Source organism: Amaranthus tricolor, chromosome 7 (assembly GCF_026212465.1).
Source record: "Amaranthus tricolor cultivar Red isolate AtriRed21 chromosome 7, ASM2621246v1, whole genome shotgun sequence".
Lineage (NCBI taxonomy): Eukaryota > Viridiplantae > Streptophyta > Magnoliopsida > Caryophyllales > Amaranthaceae > Amaranthus > Amaranthus tricolor.
In genome coordinates, this window is record NC_080053.1 from 16,557,418 (window position 1) to 16,571,557 (window position 14,140).

Consider the following 14,140-nt stretch of genomic DNA (forward strand, 5'->3'; position numbering starts at 1 on the left):
CTCTTGGCCGAGCTCTCCTTGTGGGAAGAAGAATCCCGCTTCCTCTTCTTCTTCCCACTCTTTTTCACCCCCCTCGTCTGTGGAGGAATCACCCTCTCAGATTCATCGGGGATGTGAATTTGTTTTCTCTCCTCGAGAAGTCGGAGAGCCTCTTGCTCTGAGGGCACGTCCTCCAGACCCTTCTCTACAGTCGCCGAGTCCTACAAAAGAAAAAGTTAGGAAGAATCAACAGAAGTCTTTCATAACGAAGAACTTTGTGAAGTTATACCTTCGGAGGAAGGGGAAGAGGCTTATCCTCGGGTCGCTGGATGGCCCCTTGAGCAAGTCTTAGAACGCTGAATTTCTTCATCAGCTCCGGATTCTTCGCTCGAAGACTCTCCTTGGCTATCCCTGTAAAACCGCGAGTTAGAAACAGTTAAACATGTCATAGAAAAGAGAAGGAAGAAACCCGGCAACTCTTACTCCGATCGATAGCCAAGCTGATGCCGAATGCTGAGAGGAGGTTCTCGTTCTCCAACTCAGGACGACCGGGTATCCAATTAAGTTGGACGTTCATTGGTTTCCTTCCCAATTGAACGTTCATCTTTGCATATTCAATGATCACCGCGTCACTAAAAGAACACTGCGGGATCCCATTATTAAAACCCGCGAGGTTGGGTTTAATGTCAAAAGAGGTCTTGATATTCCATCCCTCTGAGTTATATAAAAATGCAAATTTCGTCCTATACCCCTTCTGGTTATCGGGGAGGTCTTGGACTATCTTCAGTCCTCGACGGTGTGTAAAAGTAATCCAGTCACAGCCGTATGATTGCGAATTACATAGGCGGGCTCTGAATATATATCTAAAAGCTGTGAGTGTTGGTGGCACGGCCAAAACTTTGCATAAGATCAAAAAGGCCACCATACAACCCCAGGCGTTTGGGTATAACTCGGGCACTGAAATGTTCAAAAACTCTAACACCTCCCTAAAAAACGGGTGAAGAGGAAATCTAAGCCCTAATTCAAAAGAAGGAAAGTATACAGCTATACAATGTGGGGGAGGAAACCTAACGGTGTCATAATTCCCCGGGGTAATAATGTTTATATTGTCCTTCAAACCTCATTTTTGAGAGATGGCCTCCCGACGGTTGTCTAGATCTCTTTTGGTCTGTAAATCAATGAAGTAGTTTAGGGGCCCGCCGTTTGGAATGTAGAACGGAGGAGGAACTGGCGCTGCACTCTCCCTTCCAGAAGATTCGGCTGATCCTTCAAGGTTTTCCATATCTACATACAATAACCCTTCTAGGTCAGGATTTATTCGCGGCAAGTAATTTGGAAAGAAAGCGATGCTCACTTCCCAAGGAGCAGTTTTCATAATCTCCGGAGGGTATATAGGGGATACAGACGACTAATCCCCAGCTTTTATTGGTTCATAATGGGGGGTAATTCTCACCGAACTACTTTCATCCGAGTCATTCATTGGTAACCCCTTTTTATTAAGACGCCTACGTACTATCAAAGGAGTTTCCGGCAAGTTAGTAGGGTTGGTGTCTGAGTTAGCTATAGTCTCTTGAGTAGTCGCGACATCCATGTTAATAATAAAGTAGTAGTCGAAACTTGTAAAGAATAGAGACTAAATTCATAAACAAATTCAAAGTTCTAGGCTAACATTCAAGAACAGTTTGAAGAATAACTTGAAGAAATTCGAAAAATCTGGGAAAAGTTTGAATACCTTAAAAAGAAATTTGAAGATTTGTCAGAAACTTGATGAAGATCTGTCAGAAACCTTGAAGATCTTCGAAGGATTTGTCAGAAGTTTGAAGGAGGGATGAAGATTGTCCGAGCGTTTCTCTCTACTTTCTCTTTCTTGCAATTTGAAGATTTGAGGGAGTTAATGAAGATTAGGTGAAATGGAACTATTCCAACTACCCTATTTATTGCAGCAATAAATGCTTCACTTGGGACTTGAGCATTCGAACGAAAGGGTGGAATTCCGGAGGAAAGCTGGGAAGTCGATAAGTCGGACTCGCAATAAGGGGAAGACAGATTTTTCCGGACCGTGAAGTCTATTAGTAATGACCGTGAAGTCTATTAGTCGGACCCTAGCTGAAAGGGTAATGTTGCGATATTTTTCTAAGTGTTAATTCTTGAATATAGCCGGAAGGTCGAAAAGTCGGACCCCCAATTAGAGAGGAACGTCATAAATTTGTTTGAGTGTCAAAGCCATCCAACCGGTGGGTCGACAAGTCAGACCCCCAAGGAGGGGTGGAGCAGATAATTATTCAAGTCCTTTAGCACTCGAATATGTCCGGAGAGTCGATAAGTCGGACCCTAAACTGAACCTCCAGGAAGGAAAATCATTTTAAGTATAGAGATTACGCATTCAACCGTCCGACTTATGGACACGGCGGATGAAATGTGATGGAAGGAAATATGAAAAATATCTCAAGGGCGAAGGAAATCCGTGTGGTCAATAAGTCGGACTCCTTGGTGCACTCAGTCATGATGTAGAAATTCTAAGTATGAGAGAAGTCCCATATTTCTGTATGATTGAAGACACGGGTCTGCGAGCTGGTTCCCCGTCATAAAAGATGAGGAGTGAAAAGTGAAGTGGTTGATTCCCATATTCATCCGTGTGGTCGATAAGTCGGACCCCCAGATGACCCTAGTCCAGGTGAAAAATTCTAAGTATAGAACCTCTCATGTGTGTCCGTGGAATCGAAGATGCGAGTTATGGGGCTCATTCCGTATCATGCTAGAATAAAGGGGGCTGCTTTGACGGAGTACTGAACATTTTTATTTTTCCACAAATATCAAGGATATCCGTGTGGTCGATAAGTCGGACCCCCAGGTGGTCCTTCTCTTTCTCAAAATATTCTAAGTGTTGAAGAGGGATTCTCGTGCTGAACTTGCGAGTGAAGACGCAAACTATTAGTTCGCGGCATAGTTCAACCATAGGTGTAGAAATATCTTGAGGAGAATGCTATGCCGCGTCCTTACTAGGGATTCGATTCGTAAATACCCTTGGCGTTACGCGGCATCAGTTCAAAACAGACAGTTGATCTAATCCGCACAGTAGATAAGTCGGACCCTCCTTTGGCGTTTTGTTGAAAACATTTTAAGTGTGGGGATTTCTGCGATATCAGTGAAGCAAGGGCCGAGACATGATGTCGCGGAATCAAGATCCCATATTCACTACTTCGCTGTTGTGTTATAACACGTCTGGGGCTACTCCGCGGCATACTTCAAGCCGCGGCTTCATATGCCTGTTTGACCCGGATTCAATACGTTCTTACCTGACAAGCTTAAAAAGGTCATATCTTTTTCATTACAACTCGGAATTCAGCACATGAACTGTCGATTCAAAGCTTGCAAGCTCAATTTTCATGATCCATGAGGAGATTCGCCGGGTTGGGTATATGTTTTACCTCATGGGGCTTTCGAATGTTCTCTACGATCATTAAATCAAGCTCCGACGGGCACCTGTTTTTCCGCATAAAGGAGGATGTTTCCAGTCGTTGTGGCTCTCTTTTCACATCATCCTTCATGCGTGGGGCTAAATGTCATGGTATTGTTTACTCAATTATTTTATTTATTTATTAATTAGCATCATATTACTAAAATACCCTTTGACCTTTCCGGATTGACTTTGACTTCTGGTCAATGGGCTTTCTGCTGGACTTCCCGTCTTCCTTGGAGGGCCCATGGGCTTTTTACCTTCAGAATACTTAACTTCCCTGTCATCTATCTTCTTTGGCCATCCTCCTTTTAAGGAGAATAACTGCCCACCACCTGCCACTCTTCAATCATGCTTGGCTCTCCTTGTTTCAAGCTTGATAACTGCCCATCTCTCCCACTACTCCCATGATAGTTTATTCCCTCTGAGATACAACTTCCCTTCCTGACCATTATAAATAGGGATAGCTACTAAACAGGATGGCATCATCGGAAATAGCTTTCTAAGTATTCTCGATTACATTATTTCCTTAGCCTTCCCGAGCCCCAGCATAAACCTTAGCAATCTCAATCACACTCTTCTTGCATTCATTCTACAATCTGTTGTTCATTAATTTCCGATCTACGTTCTAACTTGAGCGTCGGAGGGGTTTTCCGGGAGATCACCCCCCGGACAAGGCTAACGTGTTGTGTTGCAGGAATTCAGGTCGCTTCCTCTCATAAGTCGCTTCTCTTGATCACACTTCTACTTATCTCCAGGTATTTCAAGTGTATCCCACTTCCTCGTTTCATTACCGAAACAGGGTACTTATTTTAACGGTCTGTGTCCAGATTTGATTTATCTGGGTACCCAGATAAATTGGGTCTAGACACCAGGTACCTGGTTCCATTTGTAACATTTTTTGGCAAAATTTATTACTATTTTTTTGGTAAAATTTGTGGGGTTCTGTTTCAATCTTACCATCTTTTTCTCATTACTTTTGCATACATTGGTACAAATAGTCATAACCATAAACTAGCAAATCACATATGCAAATAGTCCAAACCATTAACTAGGTCTTTCCAGGTTAATGTAGGCTTCGATTGTAGGCTTTGCACTTCCTTGAAGCAGACCAAAATCGATTGTTTGTGGGCAGTTACCGTGTAACAACTCGGCCCCTCAAACCGTCGGTGTTACCCATGGAGACTGTAGAGTGGCCCCACAGACCAACACAAGTCTTTCCAGCACACTTTGGCCTCACTCGTGCGCACCTAGAAAACTTCCCATGAGGTCACCTATCCTAAGATTGCTCCCCACCAAACATGTTTAACTTTGGAGTTCTTAGCAAATGGGCTCCCATGAAAAGAAGATGCACCTTATTGATATGAGTAGTCTATGAATCCTTTTAAAGCTAAATCTGGGGTATCACACTTACCCCCACTTAGGAATACAACGTTCACGTTGGATCATAGTTTCAGGATCTTTTCCCCCGCTAGGTGCACTAAATACACAATCAGTCACGGTCACAGGGTTGCTCTGATAACATTGTAACACCCCAGTCCCTCGGACCGTTGATGTCTACCCATGGAGACTATAGACTGGCCCCACAGATCAACACAAGTCTTTCTAGCGCACTTTGGTCTCACTCGCGCAGATCAAGGAAAACTTTTCAGGAGGACACCCATCCTAAGATTGCTTCCCACCAAGCACACTTAGCTATGAAGTTCTTAACAAATGGACTCCCATGAAAGAAGATGCACCTTGTTGATATGAGTAGTCTATCAATTCTTTTTAAAGCTAAATTTGGGGTATTATATACTAAGCTCTTAAGGCGTATAATAATCGACAATGCGACTAAAATTAATTAGATGTAAGATGTCATGATCATTTGTTCGTCTTCTTCATTGAAACCCTAAATCTTGAAAGTTCTTCCCTTTCCTGACATATCTCTTCATTCGCCTTCTTCCTTAGGTTTCTTCATCTTCATCCTTTGATTTTTCATCTTCATCCTTCGATTCTTCATCTTCCTCCTCAGACCCTATAAAAACTTGTTCATCTTCTTCATTTTGGTACTTCATCTTCATCCTTAAAATGAGGTTCTTTATCTTCCTCATATAAGTTTGTACGATTTTCCTTCTCTCTCCTCTGATCTGGGTTTGTTAATCTGGTTCTTCATCTTTCTTATCTGGGTGTGCAAAATTATCCTTCTCTCTCCTCTGATATAGGTTTGTTCATTAGGCTCTTCATCTTCCTCATTTGGGTTTGTACGATTATCCTCTCTCTCCTTTGATATGGGTTTGTTCATTTGGATCTATCTTTCCTCCTAACTTGTGATGATTTCATTTTTGTTGCTCGATTTTATGCATGTTTGTGGTCTGTGATGATTTTAAGGCCTCTTTTTTGCCCTATGATTTTTTATTTTTGATTCTTAGCTACTGAAAAACCCTAAAATTTAATCTTTTGCTACCTATATAAGATTTTGAGTTCATAAGGCCACCAGACTTAAAGTTTAGGAGGCTATGTTTTTTGTTGGATTTAGGAGGCAACTGATTTGTTTTATGGGTTCTTTATGATGAGAATAATTTGTCCTCTGAGAGAGATACAACTGATTTTATTATTAAGCCATCAATTTACTGTTGGTTTATTTGTTGGAACTGTTGTTGGTTCATTGTGAAATTTTTTGCTTTTGTTTTGCTTCTAAGTATACGCCAAATTATTGCCTCTTTTTTTGCTTCTTTTTTGTTTTGTTCATTGTGAAATTTTGGTTCATTGTGAAATTATTTGCTTCTATTTCGGGAAAGTATTCAGATTTGATGGCTTTATTTTAAAATCAAATTTTTGGTTTCTTTTTATCCAATTAATCAAATTTAAACAAAATGCATATTCTCTTTGTTTTTTTAAACTTGAAGTCAATGAAAGATTTAATATCCAAATGCGCATGTGACAAGAAGGTTGTTCATTATCGGTAGCCGTCTAAAAAACGTTGAAGAAATCAAGGAAGAATTGAAGAATTAGTTCTGTTTAATTTTTTGAATCTCTAATTTACATTGTGTAATTTTTGTAAATTTAATGAAGAACAATTGTAGTGTTTCAATTAAAATTTAGAGAATGTAATTTTGTAATTTTAATGAAATGGAAAAAAGTTTTTAATTTTGCCTCTAAATTTGAATGTATTGAAAAAAGCTCCTTTAATTAGAAAAAAGAAGAGAAAGCTTAGAAATTAATCAAATCATACAATATAATAACAGAACTGAAAAATAACAAATGTCAAATTCTGACAATATTGCGATATGGGTCAATTTAATCGGTTTAAGATTGATGACGTGTCACTTTATTTTCCTAAATCAATTTAAAGCAAAATAAAGTAAATTATTAAGTATTTATTTTACAATAATTCTTACAATTTAAATAAGAATCTAAAAATATTAGGGAATATTTATATATTTTCTCTAAAGAAACGAATTATCTTTATGCATGATTATATGAATAGTAACAAATTATATAATATTTACATTATATATGAAATTAATTATTAAAATATAATAAAAATAATACAATATCATAAAAGAATTGGAAAATAACAAATGTCAATTTTTCACAGTATTGCCAAATGGATCGATTTAATATGTTTAAGATTGATTATGTGTCTCATTTTCCTAAATTAATTTAACGCTAAATAAAGTAAATAGTTTAAAAGTATTTTTTACATTAATACTTACAATTTAAATTAGAATCTAAAAAGATTAGAGAATATTTATTAACTTTCTCTATAGAAACGATTTATCTTTTTCTATAATTATATGACTACAATATGATAAAAAAACTGAAAAATGACATATGTTAATTTTTCAAAGTATTGCAAATGAATCAATTTAATAGGTTTAAGAATGATTATACGTCACTTTATTTTCCTAAATTAATTCAAAGCTATATAAAGTAAGTTATTCAAAAGTATTTTTTACATTAATTTTTATAATTTAAATAAGAATAAAAAAGATTAGAGAATATTTATATACTTTCTCTAAAGAAATGAATTATGATTATATGAATGATAATAAATACTATATAATATTTACAATATATGTAATTAATTAATAAATATAAGAAAATCATATCATATAAAACAATATTAACTGAAAAATAACAAATGCTAATTTCTCAAAATATCAAATGTGTCACTTTGTTTTTCTAAATTAATTTAAAGCTAAATAAAGTAAGTTATTTAAAAAAAATTTTACATTAAGTCTTACAATTTAAATAAGAATCTAAAAAGATTAGAGAATATTTATGTACTTTTTCTAAAGAAACAAATTATCTTTTTGTATGATTATATGAATGGTAATAAATTTTATAATATTTATAATATATTCAATTATTAATTAATAAATAAAAGAATAATTAACAATATTTTAAGATTATACAAGATTATTTAATAGAACAATATATTATTGTATTAAATTACCATTTGTAATTATAAAATAAACACTAAATAAGGGAGTTCCAACGATCAATATTGTGCAATGGAATTGATAAATGTAACTAAATGTAAAATACATAATGTATTCAATTGGAAAATGACATATGATACTATTGCATTCGATATTGAGTATCTACATATCTATAGATAATTATGTATGTTCATTAATGTATTTCTCAATTATGTTGTCGTTGTAATTTTATTTTGCTAATAATAAATAACTAAAATAAAATTGAAAATAAATATTTACAATAATTTAAAATGTGGATTATATAAACCGCTGAACTAACACAATCCGTTCAATGCACGGGCACTTATACTACTCTCTTAGAATACCCCAACTACCATCTTTTAAGTGGTCTCCTCACAACCCTTAAAATTCGCGACCAATCCAGATGAGACAAGTAAAGAGAATAAGATGGCGTAATAATCTGAAAAACTAAAATCAATAATAAAGTTCATAGAGTTTTAACTTGTTTTCAATAAAAAATTGTTTAAAGTTACAACAGTTCGGTTAAAATTCGTTGGATTTATCAAAGTTCGACTATAAATTGATTTGGGTTTAGTCGATTTTAGCCGGATTGAGTTCAATTCCGTGCATAATTCAGGTCGGATTTAATTCAGTTTGATCACTATTAGGTTTCGGTTCGATTAATAGTTATATGCCAGTTACAAACCACAAAATCGAATTCAGTTTTCTAATTATTGAATTCAGTTTTCTAATTTTCGGTTCTTATGTTCGGGTGCAATTTTAGTTCTATCAGATCGGATTTTCAAATCCAATTTAAGTTTTTGCGTCAGATCACATTTGAACAGGTGGAAACTGTATTTGTTAAAGCTTTCATCTTTGAGTGTGTAGGACAAATGTTGATACAATAATTAAAAGAAAAATAAAAGACCAGGAAATAACAAACACTCATCCCCTTTCTTTCTCTCTCTCTTCAAAGTCCTTTCTCTTTCTCTGTCCTATATTTTTGATCTAAACCGCTGAATTTTTTGCGCCGTTAAAATCACCCCTTTTTTGTCTGTAAATCTCTTCATTTGATGGGTAATTTATTTTTCTTTATGGGTTCTTCACTTTTTTTTTGCATTGCAATTCTGCTGCTCTTTTCAGTTTTGTTTTTGGTGTTGTTTATTTCTTAGGGTTTTGCTTTTTGATGCATCATTTCTGTTATTGTTGATCTGCTCATTTTTTTGTGTTGTATTTTATCTTTTCTGTGTTTGTTTGATTTTCTTCCTTTGCTTAGTATGTTTATAAATTGTTATGTGGGTAATTTTTTCCTTTTTTGTGTGCAAATTATACTGCAAATTAAGGTTGAATCTTTCCCTTTTTGTAGTTGAAATAAGAAATGATTTTAATGAGTCAAGTAAGCTATGAAATGGTTGAGCTTGAGAACATTTATTATGTTTTGGTTATAGTAGATGGTTATCCTTTTTGGAGATCTTTTTCATCAATTTTATTATACCATTAGTTGGAAAAATGCTTTACATACATGCTCTGAGCTCCATGAAGAAAAGTGACTTGTAAAGTTGATTTCATGTATAATCACATTTACCAAGATTATAGAATGATCTGAAGCTTGAACTTGAAAGTTGATGCTATGCTATGATCCATCTTTTCTTATGGGGTAGATGGGTTCATTTTATACCCATGATCATCAACTCATCATGTGGGGTTGTTTTGTTTTGTGTTCATGACTTCATATCACTTCAACTTAAATTATTATGAAAATGGATTCCTTTAATAGTATATTGTCAATCTAATTATTTGTTCTTCTTTACTTGTTAGATGAATGAGTGATTGAAGTAAATAGGCACTTGGAATAAATGGCTTCTGTAGGCGTGGCGCCTACTTGTGGTATTACCGACTCTACTAGCCATGGTGTTGATAGGCTTCCTGAGGAAATGAATGATATGAAAATCAGAGATGAGAAGGTGAATAATGTTTCTTTTTATGACATTTTGTCATTGCTTCACTTGTAAATTGTTAATTAGATATTGATAGCTGTTACGATTTTGGTTGATTAGGACATGGAGACAGCAGTTGTTGATGGTAATGGCGCTGAAACTGGGCATATTATAGTGACAACAATTGGCGGAAAGAACGGCCAGCCTAAGCAGGTTGAGTTTCATGTTAGATGTTACCATGCCAATAGGTATATTAATGAATTAGCTGTTCATCTTATACTTCCGTTTCTACATAATTGCAGACCATTAGCTACATGACAGAGCGTGTTGTTGGACATGGTTCTTTCGGAGTCGTGTTTCAGGTATAATTATCGTTTTGATTGATGAGACTCTATTGAGGCTAGATCTTTATAGTGGGCTGGACTGGTCACTCTTAAAATAAAAGGGGACAATCCCATTCAACCTGGTCTGGACCTGCCCATTTCATCAAAATTTAAATCACAATACTTTACATATTATATACCCAGTTGAATTTTGTATGTATTGAAAAGAAAGACACTAGTAGCAATAGTTTATTGATAACTGAACTTTTTAATTGCCTTTTGAGGACTTCAAAACGTCATAGTATCATGCATAGCAAATGTGCTCACAGCAATAATTTATCAGTTAGCGGTTGTATTATAGAATTACAATAGAATTTTAAGCTTACTTTCTTCTGGTTCAGTTAGCAAAGATAGTACAAAATAGCATAACCCTCAAATCTAATAGGTTGAGATGCAAACTAGAGCTAAGTCACTAGCTTCAAAACTAGGTCAGTTTGAAGAATAGAATTTTAATGTCTACAATAATGATGGTCTGTTTAAGGCTCTTCTAGAGCGTGTTTTTCAGCCTGCCCCATTTATGTTAATAAAGTGCCTGTTTAAAGACCGCATATTAAAGGGTCAGATTTGAGCCCCCATAGGCCCCAAGCCCATTACACATGTCTAATTGACCTAGATAGTTTGTTAACTCATGCTCTGTTATTCTTGTAGGCAAAGTGCTTAGAGACAGGGGAAACTGTGGCTATAAAGAAGGTTCTTCAAGACAAGAGGTACAAAAATCGTGAACTGCAGACAATGCGTCTCCTTGACCATCCGAATGTAGTGTCGTTGAAACATTGTTTCTTTTCATCCATGGATAAAGATGAACTCTACCTCAATTTGGTGCTAGAATATGTCCCTGAAACAGTCCACCGGGTGATTAAGCACTATAATAAAATGAACCAAAGAATGCCCCTGATTTATGTAAAATTATACTCATACCAGGTACCAATCTAAAATTTATAACAATTGATAGTGTAAAATGTGTTTTTGTTTTTACTCCTAAAACTGTGGATATAATTGTTTCCTTATCCCCATTTGTTTTCTTCTTTTCGTGGACTGGTAACAATTTCACTCTGATATATTACAGATTTTCAGAGCCTTGTCGTACATCCATCGTAGTATTGGTGTTTGTCATCGTGACATCAAGCCTCAAAATCTCCTAGTAAGTTTATAAGCAATGAAATTATCTTTTAGTTGGTTGTGGCGTTTGGATTTACTTACAAACGCTATTAACTGCTTATGGTTTTGAACATATGTAACCTTGACATTGTAGTGGTGATTGTTTATGAATCAGATATTAGTGTTGAATTCTTAACTACTTTTGGCGGTAACTATGTAGGTAAATCCTCATACTCACCAGCTCAAACTTTGTGACTTTGGAAGTGCCAAAGTTTTGGTATGTGGAAAACTTTAATAGTCATGAATCAGTCTGCTTCAGAAATATATCGACGTGATGTTTTTACCTCCTTTTCTTATCTCGCAGGTGAAAGGAGAGCCTAATATATCATACATCTGCTCAAGATACTATAGAGCACCAGAGCTAATATTTGGTGCAACAGAATATACCACCGCTATAGACATCTGGTCTGCCGGCTGTGTGCTTGCAGAGCTGCTTCTTGGACAGGTAGTTCGTTGCTCTTTCACTCATTTCTTGTTGGGGTCTATAAGTATATTAATGACGTCTTTGTGATTTTATTTTGTCAGCCCCTATTTCCTGGTGAGAGTGGAGTTGATCAACTTGTAGAGATAATAAAGGTAAAAAAAAAAAATGCATTCTTTATGTTTGTGATTTTAGGCCATTTGTTCGAAAGCCCCATGGTGACGCACTGAAGCTGGCCTCAATAGTTAGGTCCAAGTTTCAGGTCTTTTGGCTGGAGTTTTAGGGCTCTTTATGAGTAAACGTAATCTAACTGTTTGTTCACATGTCACGCAAAAGGTGACGGTATCTCTAGCAGTGACTAGTGAAAAGCTTTCTGCTAAACTTAGCTCACGCATGCGCATGCCTATCTTTTTTGGTGGGGTTGTGGAAATTTGGGTAAAATGACTTGTTGACAAAATTGTCTTTTAACTTAGGAGGCTGGTATTCATTTTTACTTTTGGAGATCTTCTTTTACTTTTGGGAATTAACAGCTTGATTATTTTCTCAGGTCTTGGGCACACCAACAAGAGAAGAAATCAAATGTATGAACCCTAATTACACCGAATTCAAATTCCCTCAAATTAAAGCGCATCCATGGCACAAGGTCAAATTCAGGAATTCAAATATACAGTTTATGGTTTTTTTTTTCAACGGTTACATTGCATATTAACCTTTCTTTCTTTTTTGCGCCAGATATTCCACAAACGAATGCCTCCTGAGGCTGTTGATCTTGTTTCTAGATTACTGCAGTACTCTCCTAACCTACGATGCTCAGCTGTAAGTGTTATCGTTGATTAGCACTGGCATTGTCCTTTCTGCATCAGTAGTTTTCTTTTGTAACTAAAAATATCATTCGGAACTTAGATGTCTTTTTTTTTTTTTTTTTTAGTTGGATGCCTTGACTCATCCCTTTTTTGACGAGCTAAGAGATCACAACACACGCTTACCAAATGGACGCTTCCTTCCACCACTGTTTAATTTCAAGCCCCACGGTAAGATTCAATCAAGGCATCATGATTTTCTCACTCTATTCACTCCTACCTTTTATCGACACGACCTAAACTTGTTCTGCAACCAAATTACTTTTGCAGAGTTGAAAGGGGTGCCTGCAGAAACAATTGTCAGATTGATCCCCGAACACGAGAGGAAGCAATGCCCGTTTCTTGGGCTCTGAAATCAAATATGACGGTCAGATTATGAGAATTAAGAAAAGGATTACCGTTATGGAAGATTTCGGTTTGTTAATCTACGAGTATCTATGCCTTTTACTCCTTTTACATATATCCTAGTATATTTTCCCCCTTCAATCCTATGTGGTTTCTATATCTAACTGGTTGTAACTTATCATAAAAATAATAGCAAATCTTTATCCGAATTCCGAGTTATGTTTTCGTTATCGTTGATTATGAACATTGTCTAATTGTTGCCTCCCGATTTAATGTAATGTATTGGAAACAAATGTACCGAATGATTTGATAAAAAAACTGTGATGTATTGATTTGTTGTTACAAGAACCAAAAGATGTATCATGGTAGTGTGTTGAGGCTCTCATTTGCTTAGTTTGAGTTAATCTTTTAATCTTTGAGATTATCTTTATTAGAATGGTTTAATGTATATTTATTGTTTTAAAGTTTTCACTTATAATCATAAATTGTTTACTTAGAGATTTAAATTAATTACTTTTTATAGTTTTAAAGTGATTATTTAAAAGTAATTAATTAGAAAAATGGATTTATTGATAGTTTAGAGGTCATTCATGTTCATACATATTTTCCAAAAAGAAATTGTTTATAAATTACCGGATCACGTAATTTGAGCAACAGTCCATCTTTGTTGTAAGCAATTATTCTAATTATAGGAGAATTACACTAAGCTTGCCATAAAAACAATTCGTGAGCTCTTCATCAGCTGCTTGATGGACTCAATTGCCATTTCGGAATCTATCCTAATTCGAACTTGATTCTAGCTTGTTTGTAGCAGTCATCCAACAACATTGACATATAATATAATGGGGATAATAGGGTGTTTCGCAATTGGCTGTTGGTTTTTTTAATGGGATTGTTTGATCTGCTGGAATATGTTGGCTGTTTTTGTTGGCTTTTAAGCTAACTAAAAAAGCCAGCTGTTTATGGAGATATTTGATAAATTTAGGTATTAGCTGTTGGTTGTTTAGTAGAGAAAAAGTGGGTTAATAAGTCAAAAGTCAAACAAAAAAGCTAACCAGAGTTGCTTTTTTATTTTAGCTTGAAAGCCGGCTGAAATCAAAAGCCAAACAAAAAAGAAACAAGAGTAGGTTTTTATATTGGCTTAAAAGCCAACATTTCAGCTGTATAAAAGTC

The 14,140-nt window shown here is 35.6% G+C and overlaps 1 protein-coding gene across 1 annotated transcript; it reads left to right on the forward strand.

The window, feature by feature from the left end:
• Positions 1 to 8,611: 8,611 nt before the first annotated feature.
• LOC130817834 (shaggy-related protein kinase alpha) lies at positions 8,612 to 13,352 on the forward strand. Its single transcript, XM_057683758.1, has 13 exons — positions 8,612 to 8,940; positions 9,682 to 9,827; positions 9,921 to 10,013; positions 10,103 to 10,162; positions 10,832 to 11,104; positions 11,250 to 11,324; positions 11,502 to 11,558; positions 11,646 to 11,786; positions 11,867 to 11,917; positions 12,310 to 12,405; positions 12,495 to 12,578; positions 12,691 to 12,793; positions 12,893 to 13,352. Exons 2-13 carry the CDS (start codon positions 9,720 to 9,722, stop codon positions 12,973 to 12,975), a joined length of 1,224 nt encoding a protein of 407 aa, XP_057539741.1. The 5' UTR covers positions 8,612 to 8,940; positions 9,682 to 9,719; the 3' UTR covers positions 12,976 to 13,352.
• The last annotated feature ends 788 nt before the right edge of the window (positions 13,353 to 14,140 follow it).

Bases quoted from the DNA above. Each gene is read 5' to 3' on its own strand.
- LOC130817834 (XM_057683758.1), top strand. From the start codon at position 9,720: ATGGCTTCTGTAGGCGTGGCGCCTACTTGTGGTATTACCGACTCTACT. The intron at 11,559-11,645 runs GTATGTGGAAAA...CTTATCTCGCAG, and splicing joins TTGGAAGTGCCAAAGTTTTG to GTGAAAGGAGAGCCTAATAT. The intron at 12,406-12,494 runs GTCAAATTCAGG...TTTTTGCGCCAG, and splicing joins AAGCGCATCCATGGCACAAG to ATATTCCACAAACGAATGCC.